General features: G+C 33.4%; 1 protein-coding gene across 7 annotated transcripts in view; it reads right to left on the reverse strand.

The window, feature by feature from the left end:
• LOC129744250 (D-beta-hydroxybutyrate dehydrogenase, mitochondrial) overlaps nt 1–18,388 on the reverse strand; it is a 307,586-nt gene that overhangs the window by 3,379 nt on the left and 285,819 nt on the right. For all 7 annotated transcript variants that reach the window (XM_055736674.1, XM_055736681.1, XM_055736677.1 and 4 more), the window contains exon 5: nt 10,524–10,677. In XM_055736674.1, the coding sequence (XP_055592649.1) occupies nt 10,524–10,677 (154 nt within the window). The remainder of the gene's footprint in view (nt 1–10,523; nt 10,678–18,388) is intronic.

An 18,388-nucleotide genomic window follows, 5' to 3' on the forward strand; every position in this document is an offset into this window, starting at 1 on the left:
TTTACGAAACTGGGAAGTACAATAAAAATGATTTTTATCTTAAAAAATTTGATTTTTTTCCCTCTTCAATGTATAAAAGAAAGAAAAAAAAACAAAATAGTTTGAAAAATAAATTTTCATAGTAATTATCATCAAATCATCACTCCAAAAAACGTGTCAATTTGGCTTGCTAGCCACAACCAGCAATCACTAAAATCAAGATTATCGTATATATGACGTCAAATTATACATGACGTCATTTACACGATGGACGCGCTCGCTGTATATAGTGGTAAAAATTTAAAGCCCCCTTTCCCACTCATGATGTCTTCATGACGACCAAACGAGCGGGAGGAAGGAGTAGGAGAGTAAAATTTCTAGCTTTAATTTTTATCTAACTTTAGTACCAGTTCAGTGTTAACCGAACCGGTTTCAAAATTTTTAGAGCCGAAGCTCCACACCATAATATGGAAATATGGATTTTCATAAAGGGGTACGACCCCGAACTTAGCTAATCAAACCGATGGGCCTAGAGCCCTACATCGCATTCTTCTGCAGCGATGGCTTCGATACTTCGCCCAACGCTATATTCGCAAGCAAAGCTTTTCCTTAGAAGGGGAAACCACATAAGGGAAGCGAGCGGAGCACACCATCTCAATTTCTCTCATACCGCTCGAGCTTATGTCGTACGTTCGTGGTCATGCTATTCAGCATGAGAGAAATTGAGTTGGTGTAATTTCTCCAATTTCTCCATTTAGTAGCACTGACTCAAACTTTTAGCCTGTGCTCAAACCGCCATCGTTTTGTGCTAAAATTTTAGAACGCAAGCGGGAATCTGTCAGATAATTTTGTAGTAAATTTGGAAAAGGGCAAACGCGCAAAATGTAAACAAACCTAGCGTAGCATTTCATAAAGGCGAAACTAGCAGTTAGCTCGCAACAAGAAAAACGCGTTTGAAATTTCAGAACATCTAATCAAATCCTCTTGGAACAAAAAAAAAAAATTGGAAAACAAATAAATTGGAATGAATTGCACGAAAGTTTGTGTGGAACAAAATTGCATATTACATCATTGTACAAAATCTATAAATGTAGTAATTTTTCATCAAATAAATCAATAAAATCAATAGTACAAAATGTGAAATAACTCCCATATTCCAAACTTTGATTTTTAATCTATTAATCTTTCGAATTTTTTATTTTTTTTCTAAATTTACATAAAATATTAAAAACTTTATTTATCCCCCCCCCCCCTTCGGGTTTTTTTGGAAATTTCGGAGTGACAAAAGAAGAAATTGAACTGTAATGTAGGTCTTCGAACGGTACTATTTCAACTCGATTTGTCTACATTTGGCAGTACGTCATTTTGAAATAATAGATACCGCTGCTGATCTCATGCTGGGTATAGGGAAAATAGAATCTTATTGAAAAAAAATAATGTCATACTGGGATCAATTCATCTAGTAGTAGCATGTATCTTGACAAGTTGTTGAAAACTAATATCAAAAATACATGATTTAAATATTATCGAGTATAATTTGTTATTAAGAAAATTGACAAAATTGACAAAACATATTGTCAAAATTGATGTAACAGAAAAAACTGTCCAAAATGACAAAATTAAAAATTGAAAATGATAAAATTGACAAAATTGAAAAAAAATTGACACAATTGACAAAATTGACAAAATTGGCAAAATTGACAAAATTGACAAAATTGGCAATATTGTCAAATTTTACAAAATTGACAATATTGACAAAGTTAACAAATCTGACAAAATTGACAAAATTGACATTATGGACAAAATTGACAAATCAGGATAACTCAGGACATTTTGAAGACACATTTTCGAAAAACAGGACAATTCGAAAGTTTTTGAAAATTAGGACAGCCTCTCGAAAATCAGAACAAATCCTGAAAAATTAAGGCACCTGGCACCTCTGACGTGCATTACAATTGTTCAGTTGTTGTTGTTGTTTCTCTTGTGCTCAGAGATGCCAGATGTCCTGATTAATCAGGATTTGTCCGGATTTTCAAGAGACCGTCCTAATTTTTTTTTAAACTCTCGAGTTGTCCTGATTTTTTAAAATTGGTACACAAAATGTCCTGATTTTTATGAAAACCCCTCAAATTTAATCGAATTTGTATTTAAACTATGAGAAAATCTAATAAATCTATCATAAAACAATTAAACCAAATTGAAAGGGGGTAATCTTCGGTTCAGATGATATTTAAATGCAGTTTTCAAGGCGTTTACAGCACCTGTATTGTACCTTCATTAATGCAATTTGAGCAGAGCTGCAGTTATTTCCATAAATCAAGAGGTGTCCTGAAAAATCCCGAGTTTTAGCTTCGCGTTGTCCTGATTCTTGACGAAACCACCTGGCTTGTGCTGAGCTTGAAGATAATTCCCTCAATATCCAGGATAACTGGATGCTAGGTATACTTTTCCGTTCCTTGCATATGCATTAGTAGGGCAATCAAAAAAAGTTTTAAAAATTCCATCTTCGATTTTTGTGAGATCTTAAAGTTAACAACATTCATTACCAGTTGTAACAACTCTTAATTAATGCGTATTTTTTAAAATTATTTGAAAAAAAGTTTTTGAAATTCCAATATTATGCTAAAATACTATCGATTTCCGAAAAAAAACTGTCCCGTTGTCCATCATGTTTCATAAATCATTATTTTGTTCGAAATTCCGTACATATTGTTCGAAAATTCATGAATACTTTTGACCCTGCTTTACAAGGCTGTGTCAATTGAGATTCAACGAAATGTAGTTCCTTCTCATTTACTTATCTTGCTCAACGCCGCAGCAGACTTGAGAAAAGATAAGTGTGAGTAGTCATAATGTCAATGAACAAACCAGTTGAAACCATACAATAAACGATGACAGAGAAACTAGCAGCACTGTAAATGCCACACACTATAGCGGGAACCAGTCTATCATCTCGTCGTCAACATCCATGACCCAACAGTCATTCGGCCATTCTTGGTGAGGCATCGTGCGAGTCGGTCGGCAGCGGGTGGTTCCCCATCAGTTAATAGTTAGCAATTCCACAGTGGCGACCGTTTACAGGTTTGCAATTAACAATTGCTGTAAAAAAAAAAAAAGAAAAGCCTGGATGGGGAAACCACCTGCTGCAAATAAGTATTTTTTTTCTAAATGGTGTGAATAAGTGGATTGATGGTGCTACTTAGTGAATTTGTTGGGCCTTTTTGGAAGCTGGTGGCCATCTTGTTTTTTCCTCCGTTGGCCGCGGATCGGTGGAGCCAAAGGTTTGGTTTTGAAGAACGAATATCTTTCGGTGGTAAGCGATTTGAAAAAACTATTGATTCCATTTTTAATTAGCTTTTAAGGTTGTGATGGAACATTCAACCTGATTCAGTTTGTTTTGAGGTAGCGACGGAAAATCCTACCATATTTATGTGAAAATAACAGGTTGTGATGAAAAATCTAATTAGGTTGAGTGGAAATATTTTTTGAGCAAAGGATGCGATGGAATATACATCAAAATTTTGTTATTCTGCAGCTTTTTATACAACTTCCAACAAGATTCCTTTTTAGTAGAGTGTGATGAAGAATTCAACCAAGTTAAATGAGTTAAGTTGAACGATGAAATTGAATAGAACTTCCGGTCAGGTTTATATAGCAGGTTGAGATGGAACATCCAACCAGATTTTTAATATTTAGAAGGTTGTGACGGAACATCCAATCGGACTTTGTTGTTTTCCAGGTTGTGACGGAACATCCAACCAGATGTTGTTATTTTGAAGGTTGTGACGGAACATCCAACCAGACTTTGTTGTTTGTAGGTTGCGACGGAACATCCAACCAAATTTTAAAATTCAGCAAGAACAATCAACCAGGGTTGCGACGGAACATCCAACCAGTATTCGAAAATTTGACAATTTAGCAGGAACAATCAACCAGACTTTGATATTTTCCAGGTTGTGATGGAACATCCAACCAGATATTGTTATTTTGAAGATTGTGACGGAACATTCATCTAGGTTTTGTTATTTTTAAGGTTGTGACGGAACATCCAATCTGAGTTTGTTGTTTTCCAGGTTGTGACGGAACATCCAACCAGACTTTGTTGATTTGTAGGTTGCGACGGAACATCCAACCAGATTTCCAAAATTATAAAATTCAGCAAGAACAATCAACCAGGGTTGCGACGGAACATCTAACCAGTATTTGAAAATTTGACAATTCAGCAGGAACAATCAGCCAGACTTGTTGTTTTCCAGGTTGTGACGGAACATCCAACCAAACTTTGGTGTTTTGTAGGTTGCGATGGAACATCCAACCGGATTTTGAAAATTTGGGAATTTAGCAGGAATAATCAAGCAGACTTTAATATTCTTCAAGTTGTGACGGAACATCCAACCAGACTTTGTTGGTTTGTAGGTTGTGACGGAACATCCAACCAGATTTTGTTGTTTTGTAGGTTGCGACGGAACATCCAACCGGATTTCGAAAATTTGTCAATTCAGCAGGAACAATTAATCAGACTTTAATATTCTTCAGGTTGTGACGGAACATCCAACCAAACTTTGTTGTTTTGTAGGTTGCGATGGAACATCCAACCGGATTTCAAAAAAAATGAACATCCAACCAAACTTTGTTGTTTTGAAGGTTGCGACGAAACATCCAACCGGATTTCGAAAATTTGAGATTTTGGCAGGAACAATCTACCAAACTTTGATATTCTTCAGGTTGTGATGGAACATCCAACCTGACTTTGATGTTTTGTAAGTTGTGACGGAAAATCCAACCAGATTTTGTTATTTCGAATGTTGTGACGGAAAATCCAACCAAATTTCGAAAATTAAGCGAAACAACAAACTAGAATTTGTTATTTTTCAGGTCGTGACGGAACATCCAACCAGACTTTGTTGTTTTCCAGGTTGTGACGGAACATCCAACCAGATTTTTATTATTTTGACGGAACATCCAACGAGATTGTGCTATTATTCAGGTTGCGAAGGAGCCTCCAACCAGATATTGATTTTCCTCCAGATTTAACGGATCGTCCAACAAGATCTTGTTACATTAAAGGTTATGAAGAACATCCAACAAGGTTTGAATAATTCGAAAACTGAAAAAAAATGCGAGAAATCTATTTAAAAAAAGCTTTAAAGTTAAATGTATGTTGTTCATCTCCAAAATACCAAATGATGTTTTCGAAGAAGAACATAAATCCCGAAAAGTCCAATCTAGTTTGACTGAATCGGAACACCAAGCTGCTGTTTGTTAACTCTGACTGGAAAATGTGAGGAAAATGAAAAGTAACTAAATCACCTAAGGCGGAATATATATTTCAATAGTTTTCTTTTGAAATGGCTTCAATTTTAAGTTGTTCTAGGTTGAGATGGAACGTCCAACCTGTACGTGCCAGTTACCCCTTTAGGAGTTTAGCAGTTACTTCTAAAATTGTTCTAATTGACTCAAGGCGCCTTACATATGTAAATTTTACTGTGTGTAAATTACTTTGAAGTTAAAGAGGAAACATCTTATATTGTCAATGCAGTTGAAATCCGCAGTTTTCGTGCTGGTGACCGGCAACCTGGCCATCCAGTGACGATGAAAAATTCATCAAACGCCTTGGCAATGGGCAACCTTTTCTTTTGTTTTTCTCCGACACTTGCAAGATGTATTATAGATTTCTGGTCAACATGAAATGTCGCCAATGAGGTCACCGTCGCTAATGTCGAAAACTCCGGTTTGGGGATTCAGCGACAATATATGTTCTTAAAGCATATCTGTTTATAGCCAGTAGCATGCTGGTTTTCCCACCAGTTTGACACTAAGTGTTGTCATCTTGTTTGTTTATTTATTCGGTTTTGCACGATTTGTGAACATAAAACTATCGATAGTAAACCGAGGAAGTTGTCAGTGTTGGTGAGTGGTGCCCGGGTGAAGATTTGACTTCACTAAAACAAAAAGAATAAAGAAAGACTGAATAGCGATTAATATTTGAAAATGGTACGTTAATTTGAATATCGATTCTGATAAACTGTAGATAAATGATTCTACGAAATAACTTTCAGATGGACTATATGTTTGTAAAGTGTATGTCTTGTATGTCCGATCTGAGTTAAACCACAGACCACAGTTTTTCGCGTTTTCTTCTAGAAGCTTTATGAAGGGATCGGGGAAATTTATCCCAAACGAAGATGTTAGCTGCTCAAGTAGAGTTGAATTTCGTTCAGATGCAGCTGGGCTTGGTGGGTATGATTCAATGTGGGATTTGATTTTTTGATGAATCTCGCTTACAAGATTTTTATAAGTAAGAGGCCTGGCTTCAAAGTTTCAACTGGGAAGGTCCTTCACAACTATGTAAAATAAGATTCTAGCAACGAAAGAGATTTCTGATGTTATATCGTTCAAGAAGATAATACACTTCATAAAGCTAAGCTATTAAATTTTTTTTTTTCCAGTTGGGGAGAGAGTCCACTGCGACCACCAAGTTGATCTATTGTGGTATTACCCCGCGTTATAATTTTTACTTTGCTATGCTACTTGACACACCTGCACTATTGGTTGAAGTTGCAGTTGTTTACCGGTAGCACTACGAGCACACACATGTCAAGGTAGGATCTCCAAGTGCAATCTAAGTTCCCTCGAAAAGCTCCATCCACATGCAGGTGCTGCATCATCGAGGCGTACAATTCCAAGGTATACCCGGCTAGCATTTCACTAATGCTAAAACCGCCAACCTTCATCATACTATGTGTTCCCGGGTATGTAACGACCGAGATTCGATCTCATGAACGTTGGCTTAGAAGACAAGGATGCTATCCTTAAGGCCACGATCTACTGGCTAGCTATTAGATTTGAATTGTACGGGATTTTCCCGAAGGCTTGCGGACGGAATTGGCATCTCACTACTGTAGAGCGAGCATTTCTTTAGGTTTGGGAAATAATACCTATAATTAAATATTTCATCCTCCGTTTAACGGATTAATTGATGTATTCAAACTCAGGGAATCAAAATTGGATGGCACTGTGAAAGGTTTTCTGTCTATTTATTAAATGAAGCAATAAAAATCGAACCATTGAATGGTATAATGAATAGAAAGAGTCATCTTTGTTGCAAAAAAAAACATAAACTAATGATAGGAATGCCTTCTGAGATGACACGAGGATGGAATGGATCATTTGCATCTAGCTGGCACCTACCCCCAAAGTTGATTATTACGAGTTGGTTGGGCAACAACCCTGTTGCTTTAAAATAAGTGGGAGTGTCGAAAAAGCTATTTCTTAATCAATTTGGTGCGTCTTTATAATGTTGTGAAAGACCCCTTTCAAGAAGGGGTGGAAATGGCCATCATTATTTCAAAATAAATTGCGTTACTAGGTTATCACTAGATAGAGGATTGGTTCGAGATTGTAATATAAATATTATGCTACATATATACAGATAAGACTATATTGTCTAGAAATCCATCGCTAAGAAAACTTGGACATTTATGAAAAAATAAAGATGAGTGATGTGGCCAATCCTGGAAAACTTGCTGGTTCGAAATTAAACGCGTAGATCCCTGACGTTGACGTTCGGACAGTAATGAAATCACGGTACTTAATTGAAAATGTTCAAACACTCAGCGGTACAAGGAAAAACAATAGCAAAGTGGACTGTATAGCGTATGACCGACCAGAGTGCTTTATTACTTCAATCTGATTTGTCTCGTTACCCTGTGGCTAACAGCAGCCAGTAATTGCTGACCAAAAAGATCAGTAATTGCTCATTCTCTTGCCCACACTACTAGGTACATATATTACTACACACACGCACTGCTACCTGGTAGCTATCATTTCAGATGCGTGCGGCAGGAATACATCTATTGATGCTGCTCATGGGCTGAGGAATTGAAAGCACTTTGGTTGCGCTTGTCTCGTGCAGTTGCAGTTTGGCGCGAACTATGAGTTTTTATCCCAATACAAGTGATTGACAGCACTTTTGCTTCTGTAGTTTAGCACCAATTTGACAATTCGAAAAATGCAATTTCTTTTTTTTTATTTTTTTTTCTTTATTTTTGGGAGAAGAAGGAAGATGTGAGTAGTCATAATGTCAATGAACAAACCAGTTGAAACCATACAATAAACGATGACAGAGAAACTAGCAGCACTGTAAATGCCACACACTATAGCGGGAACCAGTCTATCATCTCGTCGTCAACATCCATGACCCAACAGTCATTCGGCCATTCTTGGTGAGGCATCGTGCGAGTCGGTCGGCAGCGGGTGGTTCCCCATCAGTTAATAGTTAGCAATTCCACAATAAGTAAATGAGAATCATTAATGAGAGTAAGTGAGATGCAAATATGCTTCCACCCAACTATTTTTTGCAAATAACCGTATCATGCTCTCCTGAGGTTTCTCAGAATAAACGTTTAATCATTTAAAACACATGGCTGGGCATCCTTTTTTTAAATAGTATTCTTTAATATGATTTCCGGTTTTTATTAGGAATTATGTATATTGTGTCTTGCATATGCATCCAAAGATAATTAACAATCTGTAAGAAAGGCTACAATCCACTATCAAGTGTATTAAATCGGGTTTTTTTTTAGTGGTGTCAGTTAACTTATTGTAATATATGACACGACTGATTCACTCATATCTCACACTCTTGTCTTCCAACTCATATTCTCTACCTCCCCGTGGTGCTAGCTGGGGTGCGAGCAACCTTAGCGGAGATCGAGAGTCCAACCCCGGTGGATGATTTGGTCGCATGCAGACTGAGATAGGAGGCTCCGTACGCATCTGTTCTCCATGTCAGGGGCGGCGTGTGGAGTGCAACAATGTCCTGGTGGTGTTCGGGTCACACACAAAATAGCAACATCACGACGATCCTCCTGCGAGATAATGGGGTTAACTGCGGGCATTGCGAGCACGTGACTAAAATAAATACAAGCAACGAATAACGAACAACGAATTTCGGATGGAAATCGGCAAAGACCCACGCGACGGAACGGGGCTAGCGATTGGAAACTTGGAACACGGAACTGCCGATCTCTAAATTTCGTGGGTAGCACTCACGTGCACTCCAACGAATTGAAGAGCCACAAACTCGACATCGTAGCACCAAATCCCTACGCACCATCTTTTCATCGACTTCAAAGCCGCAAACGACATGATCGACCGTGACGAGCTATGGAAAGTCATAGACGAGAACAGCTGACCAGACTGATCAAGGCGACGATGGATAGAACGCAGTGCTGTGTGCGGATTTCGGGTGAATTGCCGAGTTCATTCGAATCGCACAGGAGGCTTCGACAAGGCGATGGTCTATCCTGCATGATGTTCAACGTGGCGCTAGAAGGTGTTATTCGACGAGCGGTGGATAAAATGCGACTTACGATTTTCAACAGATCCAGTCAGCTTGTCTGCATTGCCGATGACATTGATATAGTCGACAGATCATCTGCGGCGGTGAAAAAGACCGATCACAAACTGAAACGTGAAGCAGGAAGGATTGGGTTGATGATTAATGCGAGCAAAACGATGTACATTCTGGCCTGCGGATCCGAGACCGATCGAACCCGCTTATCCAGTAATAAAAAGGTCACGATCGACGGCGACAAACTGGAGATAGTCGAAGACTTTGTCTATCTCGGATTACTGGTGGGTGACCGTGGACAATGACACTAGCCGTGAGATCCGGTGGCGAGTTATCAGCGGAAGTCGTGCCAACTATGAACTCCACAAGCAACCACGGTCGAGAAGACTTAGCCCTCGCACGAAGTGTAACCTGTATATGACGCTTATTAGACCGGTTGTTCTCTACGGGCACGAGACATGGATATTGCTCGAGGAGGACCTGCGTACACTCGAAGTATTCGAGCGCAATTGTCAAGAACCATCTTTTGCGGCGTGCAGAAGAACGGAGTGTGGAGGCGAAGGATTAACCACGAGCTCGCGCGACTGTACGGCGAACCCAGTATCCAGAAGGTTGTTAAGGCTGCACGGATACGCAGGGCAAAACATGTTGCAAGAATGCCGGACGACTGTCCTGCAAAACAGTTGTTCGCTACGAATCCGGTATGAATGGCACGAGCAGGGGCACAACGAGTAAGGTGGTTAGACCAAGTGGACCCACGTGCTCTGGTGAATGTGGGATGTCCGAGAAATTGCAGAATGGTTGCCTTGGACCGAGTGAGTTTCAGGAATTATGTTCGACAAGTTATGTCGTGAGACGGAGTACTACGAAAATTAATAAATAAAAACAGAATCTGAAAATAACAAAATAAGTATTGATTAATAAACTTTTAAGTTTAAAGTCTCTCTAATCAAACAACCAATCAATCAAAAACTAGAAAAGAGTCTGAATATCCCTTTAACACAAGTGTTACGTGTATCCAGATCAAAACGCCAAGTAATAAAGTCAATATTCCAAGACCTTCAAAAAGAAGAATTGTTGTCGTAAATATCTCGTAAAGAATAACACCGGATGTAGCACCTGGGGGAACGAGCGGACGTGTAAAAAAAAAATGCACATTGGGAACACAATCAATTGGATGTCAACTTACCGAGCACATTGACGTCGAATGATTTCCGCATCACCGGAAACGGAATCCACTCCAGCTCGCCGAGGGCACACCACATGTCGCAATGTACCAGGGCCCACAATCCATCGCCATCCTCCGGCAGATTCTCGGTAATGTAGAGAGACGCTTCCAGCATCTGCAAATAAAATGCAGGAAGAAAACAAAATTCCTTGATAACGTATGTAACAGAACGCTTCTTTCCGGTTTCGTATGATACATTTACAATATCTGTCTGACACATTGGCTCGGCTGGTCGCAAAACTTTGTTACTGTATTACTACCTTTCTAGTGTGGTGTTACTGCGAGTGGGTGTTGCAGAATTTTCTTCTCCCACAAAGTCAGACACCGGCAGCAGTGAAAATCTCCGGAGTCCAATTGGATACCAAGTCATATTTCAGCACCCGTTGTTTCCATATGTGGATATCTTGAAAAGTTTCCAAGGATAGCAACGGTACTCAATATGTGCATGTATGTGGGAAGGTGGCTAGAAAACGGCAGCATCTAATGGGATGGCCAGGGATAGGATGGAATCGTGATTTGTTGCATATTTTATCATTTTTCATTGCGATCTCCATGGTCCACTCTTTTTATGGAGGCCATTCTTAGCAAGGAAGCGGGAGGAAGAAAGCCAGCTCAACTATCGTACTCGATTTCAGAGCTTAATAAAGGGCAACCTGAAACCTTTTGGCTGCTTTTTGAAAGCTTCAGCTACACATGTGGGCTTGGTACCTGTAATTGCTTTTCGTAAGCACCTTCACATCAAAAGCTTTCTGCAAAAAAGTTAAACCGCAGAAAAACTTATTCATTAAACAGCTTTTGAGATTGAACAAATGAATTTCAAAAAAATTCATGTAAATCCTTATAAGAAATCAACCTACAATAATCTTCAAGAGGGTTGCAGCCAAAATGGTTGTGTCGAATTTTAAAACACCATATTGATTTCATTTCTTTGCCCGAAAATGAGTCCTTGACAAAAATGACAAAAATGACATAAATGACATAAATGACAAAAATGACAAAAATTACAAAAATGACAAAAATGACAAAAATGACAAAAATGACAGAAATGACAAAAATGACAAAAATGACAAAAATGACAAAAATGACAAAAATGACAAAAATGACAAAAATGACAAAAATGACAAAAATGACAAAAATGACAAAAATGACAAAAATGACAAAAATGACAAAAATGACAAAAATGACAAAAATGACAAAAATGACAAAAATGACAAAAATGACAAAAATGACAAAAATGACAAAAATGACAAAAATGACAAAAATGACAAAAATGACAAAAATGACAAAAATGACAAAAATGACAAAAATGACAAAAATGACAAAAATGACAAAAATGACAAAAATGACAAAAATGACAAAAATGACAAAAATGACAAAAATGACAAAAATGACAAAAATGACAAAAATGACAAAAATGACAAAAATGACAAAAATGACAAAAATGACAAAAATGACAAAAATGACAAAAATGACAAAAATGACAAAAATGACAAAAATGACAAAAATGACAAAAATGACAAAAATGACAAAAATGACAAAAATGACAAAAATGACAAAAATGACAAAAATGACAAAAATGACAAAAATGACATAAATGACATAAATGACAAAAATGACAAAAATTACAAAAATGACAAAAATGACAAAAATGACAGAAATGACAAAAATGACAAAAATGACAAAAATGACAAAAATGACAAAAATGACAAAAATGACAAAAATGACAAAAATGACAAAAATGACAAAAATGACAAAAATGACAAAAATGACAAAAATGACAAAAATGACAAAAATGACAAAAATGACAAAAATGACAAAAATGACAAAAATGACAAAAATGACAAAAATGACAAAAATGACATAAATGACATAAATGACAAAAATGACAAAAATTACAAAAATGACAAAAATGACAAAAATGACAGAAATGACAAAAATGACAAAAATGACAAAAATGACAAAAATGACAAAAATGACAAAAATGACAAAAATGACAAAAATGACAAAAATGACAAAAATGACAAAAATGACAAAAACGACAAAAATGACAAAAATGACAAAAATGACAAAAATGACAAAAATGACAAAAATGACAAAAATGACAAAAATGACAAAAATGACAAAAATGACAAAAATGACAAAAATGACAAAAATGACAAAAATGACAAAAATGACAAAAATGACAAAAATGACAAAAATGACAAAAATGACAAAAATGACAAAAATGACAAAAATGACAAAAATGACAAAAATGACAAAAATGACAAAAATGACAAAAATGACAAAAATGACAAAAATGACAAAAATGACAAAAATGACAAAAATGACAAAAATGACAAAAATGACAAAAATGACAAAAATGACAAAAATGACAAAAATGACAAAAATGACAAAAATGACAAGAATGACAAAAATGACAAAAATGACAAAAATGACAAAAATGACAAAAATGACAAAAATGACAAAAATGACAAAAATGACAAAAATGACAAAAATGACAAAAATGACAAAAATGACAAAAATGACAAAAATGACAAAAATAACAAAAATGACAAAAATGACAAAAATGACAAAAATGACAAAAATGACAAAAATGACAAAAATGACAAAAATGACAAAAATGACAAAATTAACAAAATTGACAAAATTGACAAAATTGACAAAATTGACAAAATTGACAAAATTGACAAAATTGACAAAATTGACAAAATTGACAAAATTGACAAAATTGACAAAATTGACAAAATTGACAAAATTGACAAAATTGACAAAATTGACAAAATTGACAAAATTGACAAGATTGACAAAATTGACAAAATTGACAAAAATGACAAAAATGACAAAAATGACAAAAATGACAAAAATGACAAAAATGACAGAAATGACAAAAATGACAAAAATGACAAAAATGACAAAAATGACAAAAACGACAAAAATGACAAAAATGACAAAAATGACAAAAATGACAAAAATGACAAAAATGACAAAAATGACAAAAATGACAAAAATGACAAAAATGACAAAAATGACAAAAATGACAAAAATGACAAAAATGACAAAAATGACAAAAATGACAAAAATGACAAAAATGACAAAAATGACAAAAATGACAAAAATGACAAAAATGACAAAAATGACAAGAATGACAAAAATGACAAAAATGACAAAAATGACAAAAATGACAAAAATGACAAAAATGACAAAAATGACAAAAATGACAAAAATGACAAAAATGACAAAAATGACAAAAATGACAAAAATGACAAAAATGACAAAAATGACAAAAATGACAAAAATGACAAAAATGACAAAAATGACAAAAATGACAAAAATGACAAAAATGACAAAAATGACAAAAATGACAAAAATGACAAAAATGACAAAAATGACAAAAATGACAAAAATGACAAAAATGACAAAAATGACAGAAAATGACAAAAATGACAAAAATGACAAAAATGACAAAAATGACAAAAATAACAAAAATGACAAAAATGACAAAAATGACAAAAATGACAAAAATGACAAAAATGACAAAAATGACAAAAATGACAACAATGACAAAAACAACAAAAATAACAAAAATGACAAAAATGACAAAAATTACAAAATTGACCAAAATGACAAAAATGACAAAAATGACAAAAATGATAAAAATGACAAAAATGACATAAATGACAAAAATGACAAGAATGACAAAAATGACAAAAATGACAAAAATGACAAAATAAAAAAAAATGACAAAAATGACAAAAATGACAAAAATGACAAAAATGACAAAAATGACAAAAATGACAAAAATGACAAAAATGACAAAAATGACAAAAATGACAAAAATGACAAAAATGACAAAAATGACAAAAATGACAAAAATGACAAAAATGACAAAAATGACAAAAATGACAAAAATGACAAAAATGACAAAAATGACAAAAATGACAAAAATGACAAAAATGACAAAAATGACAAAAATGACAAAAATGACAAAAATGACAAAAATGACAAAAATGACAAAAATGACAAAAATGACAAAAATGACAAAAATGACAAAAATGACAAAAATGACAAAAATGACAAAAATGACAAAAATGACAAAAATGACAAAAATGACAAAAATGACAAAAATGACAAAAATGACAAAAATGACAAAAATGACAAAAATGACAAAAATGACAAAAATGACAAAAATGACAAAAATGACAAAAATGACAAAAATGACAAAAATGACAAAAATGACAAAAATGACAAAAATGACAAAAATGACAAAATGACAAAATGACAAAAATGACAAAAATGACAAAAATTACAAAAATGACAAAAATGACAAAAATGACAAAAATGACAAAAATGACAAAAATGACAAAAATGACAAAAATGACAAAAATGACAAAAATGACAAAAATGACAAAAATGACAAAAATGACAAAAATGACAAAAATGACAAAAATGACAAAAATGACAAAAATGACAAAAATGACAAAAATGACAAAAATGACAAAAATGACAAAAATGACAAAAATGACAAAAATGACAAAAATGACAAAAATGACAAAAATGACAAAAATGACAAAAATGACAAAAATGACAAAAATGACAAAAATGACAAAAATGACAAAAATGACAAAAATGACAAAAATGACAAAAATGACAAAAATGACAAAAATGACAAAAATGACAAAAATGACAAAAATGACAAAAATGACAAAAATGACAAAAATGACAAAAATGACAAAAATGACAAAAATGACAAAAATGACAAAAATGACAAAAATGACAAAAATGACAAAAATGACAAAAATGACAAAAATGACAAAAATGACAAAAATGACAAAAATGACAAAAATGACAAAAATGACAAAAATGACAAAAATGACAAAAATGACAAAAATGACAAAAATGACAAAAATGACAAAAATGACAAAAATGACAAAAATGACAAAAATGACAAAAATGACAAAAATGACAAAAATGACAAAAATGACAAAAATGACAAAAATGACAAAAATGACAAAAATGACAAAAATGACAAAAATGACAAAAATGACAAAAATGACAAAAATGACAAAAATGACAAAAATGACAAAAATGACAAAAATGACAAAAATGACAAAAATGACAAAAATGACAAAAATGACAAAAATGACAAAAATGACAAAAATGACAAAAATGACAAAAATGACAAAAATGACAAAAATGACAAAAATGACAAAAATGACAAAAACGACAAAAATGACAAAAATGACAAAAATGACAAAAATGACAAAAATGACAAAAATGACAAAAATGACAAAAATGACAAAAATGACAAAAATGACAAAAATGACAAAAATGACAAAAATGACAAAAATGACAAAAATGACAAAAATGACAAAAATGACAAAAATGACAAAAATGACAAAAATGACAAAAATGACAAAAATGACAAAAATGACAAAAATGACAAAAATGACAAAAATGACAAAAATGACAAAAATGACAAAAATGACAAAAATGACAAAAATGACAAAAATGACAAAAATGACAAAAATGACAAAAATGACAAAAATGACAAAAATGACAAAAATGACAAAAATGACAAAAATGACAAAAATGACAAAAATGACAAAAATGACAAAAATGACAAAAATGACAAAAATGACAAAAATGACAAAAATGACAAAAATGACAAAAATGACAAAAATGACAAAAATGACAAAAATGACAAAAATGACAACAATGACAAAAACAACAAAAATAACAAAAATGACAAAAATGACAAAAATTACAAAATTGACCAAAATGACAAAAATGACAAAAATGACAAAAATGATAAAAATGACAAAAATGACAAAAATGACAAAAATGACAAAAATGACAAAAATGACAAAAATGACAACAATGACAAAAACAACAAAAATAACAAAAATGACAAAAATGACAAAAATTACAAAATTGACCAAAATGACAAAAATGACAAAAATGACAAAAATGACAAAAATGACAAAAATGACAAAAATGACAAAAATGACAAAAATGACAAAAATGACAAAAATGACAAAAATGACAAAAATGACAAAAATGACAAAAATGACAAAAATGACAAAAATGACAAAAATGACAAAAATGACAAAAATGACAAAAATGACAAAAATGACAAAAATGACAAAAATGACAAAAATGACAAAAATGACAAAAATGACAAAAATGACAAAAATGACAAAAATGACAAAAATGACAAAAATGACAAAAATGACAAAAATGACAAAAATGACAAAAATGACAAAAATGACAAAAATGACAAAAATGACAAAAATGACAAAAATGACAAAAATGACAAAAATGACAAAAATGACAAAAATGACAAAAATGACAAAAATGACAAAAAATGACAAAAATGACAAAAATGACAAAAATGACAAAAATGACAAAAATGACAAAAATGACAAAAATGACAAAAATGACAAAAATGACAAAAATGACAAAAATGACAAAAATGACAAAAATGACAAAAATGACAAAAATGACAAAAATGAGTAGGGTCTTACACTTTCAAAAAATCGATATTTTTATTTTTTTATTTTCTTATTGTAAAACATTTCAAGAATGTTGTTTAAAATTTTTAAGTCAATTGAAGCAAAACTGTAGAAATTATAGGCCTTTATCTCCTCCTATCTAATACTGCAAGAAAGCAAGAGCAGAAACTTCAAACGCGTTTTTCTCGAAAGCACATTTTTAAAGTCCGTGGACATCGTCATTTGAAAACTACTTATCCGATTCTTTTCAAATTTGGAACATTGTTTCTACATATAAAATACCAGACCCCAAAGTTTTTCTTTTTTTTTTTACTTTGGAGAGATTTTACAGATAAAAAATGGCGGATTTTTTCGTGAAAAATCGTTGTTTTTACTTCAAACAGCCACAAAAATTTCATATAAAATTTTTTAAGTTAAATAAAAACGTTGGGGTCCAGAAAAACATCTATTAAAAATATTTTGCTCTGATTTTTTGACTTCAGATGATTCTGTGCTGAGATACAGTGTCCACCGCAAATCCTGTTTTCTAAAAGGCATCCTCGAAAGTGCTCCGTCACCGGCTCATTTTTCAATATTTTTCTACGAAAAAATTACTAAATGTTCTTTTAACAATGCTTTGTGTAGTGCAAAAAATTTGAATACATTTGTTTGAACGATAGCTCTAGAAAAAAATCGTGAAAATGGTCGTTAGACCCAACCCCCCCTTGATGAAAATGTCCAGAAAATTGGTTAGGTTTAGTTTCAGACGCCACACGAGCTTACGAACCAAGATAAAGTTCCTGTTTAAACCCTAATTCCCCTATATTTATGGAAACAATCCAGAAAAACACTTGTTTGAACTACAAAACTTCGAACAACCTATGTTGTATGTTTTTTTTTTGGGGGGAAATCAAATGGAGACTGTTTGAACTAACAAACGCAACCGGAAATGGAGTTATAGCTGATTTTACCCTCGATTCCTTTATATTTTTCAATTAATTCAGAAAAACGAATATTCGGACTGGAAAATTTTGAACCGAATGAGACATTATTAAAGTGATTTTTTTTTCCTGAAAATCGAATGAAAGATAATGGAAACACCGTATGCATCGAAGGCTGAAGTTTTGGCTGTTTTACCCCAAATTTTTCAACATTTTCCATCTAGTTCAGAAAAAGCATTTTCGATCTGGAAAACTTTGTAGCCAATGATACCTTTGTTGTATGATTTTTTCTTAGGAATCGAATGAAGGCTATTTGAGCCACCGAACACAACGGAAAATGGAGCTATGGCTGTTTTAACTCGAATTCCCCTACGTTTTTTCAAATATTGCAGAA

The sequence above is a fragment of the Uranotaenia lowii genome, chromosome 2 (genome assembly GCF_029784155.1).
Source record: "Uranotaenia lowii strain MFRU-FL chromosome 2, ASM2978415v1, whole genome shotgun sequence".
NCBI lineage: Eukaryota > Metazoa > Arthropoda > Insecta > Diptera > Culicidae > Uranotaenia > Uranotaenia lowii.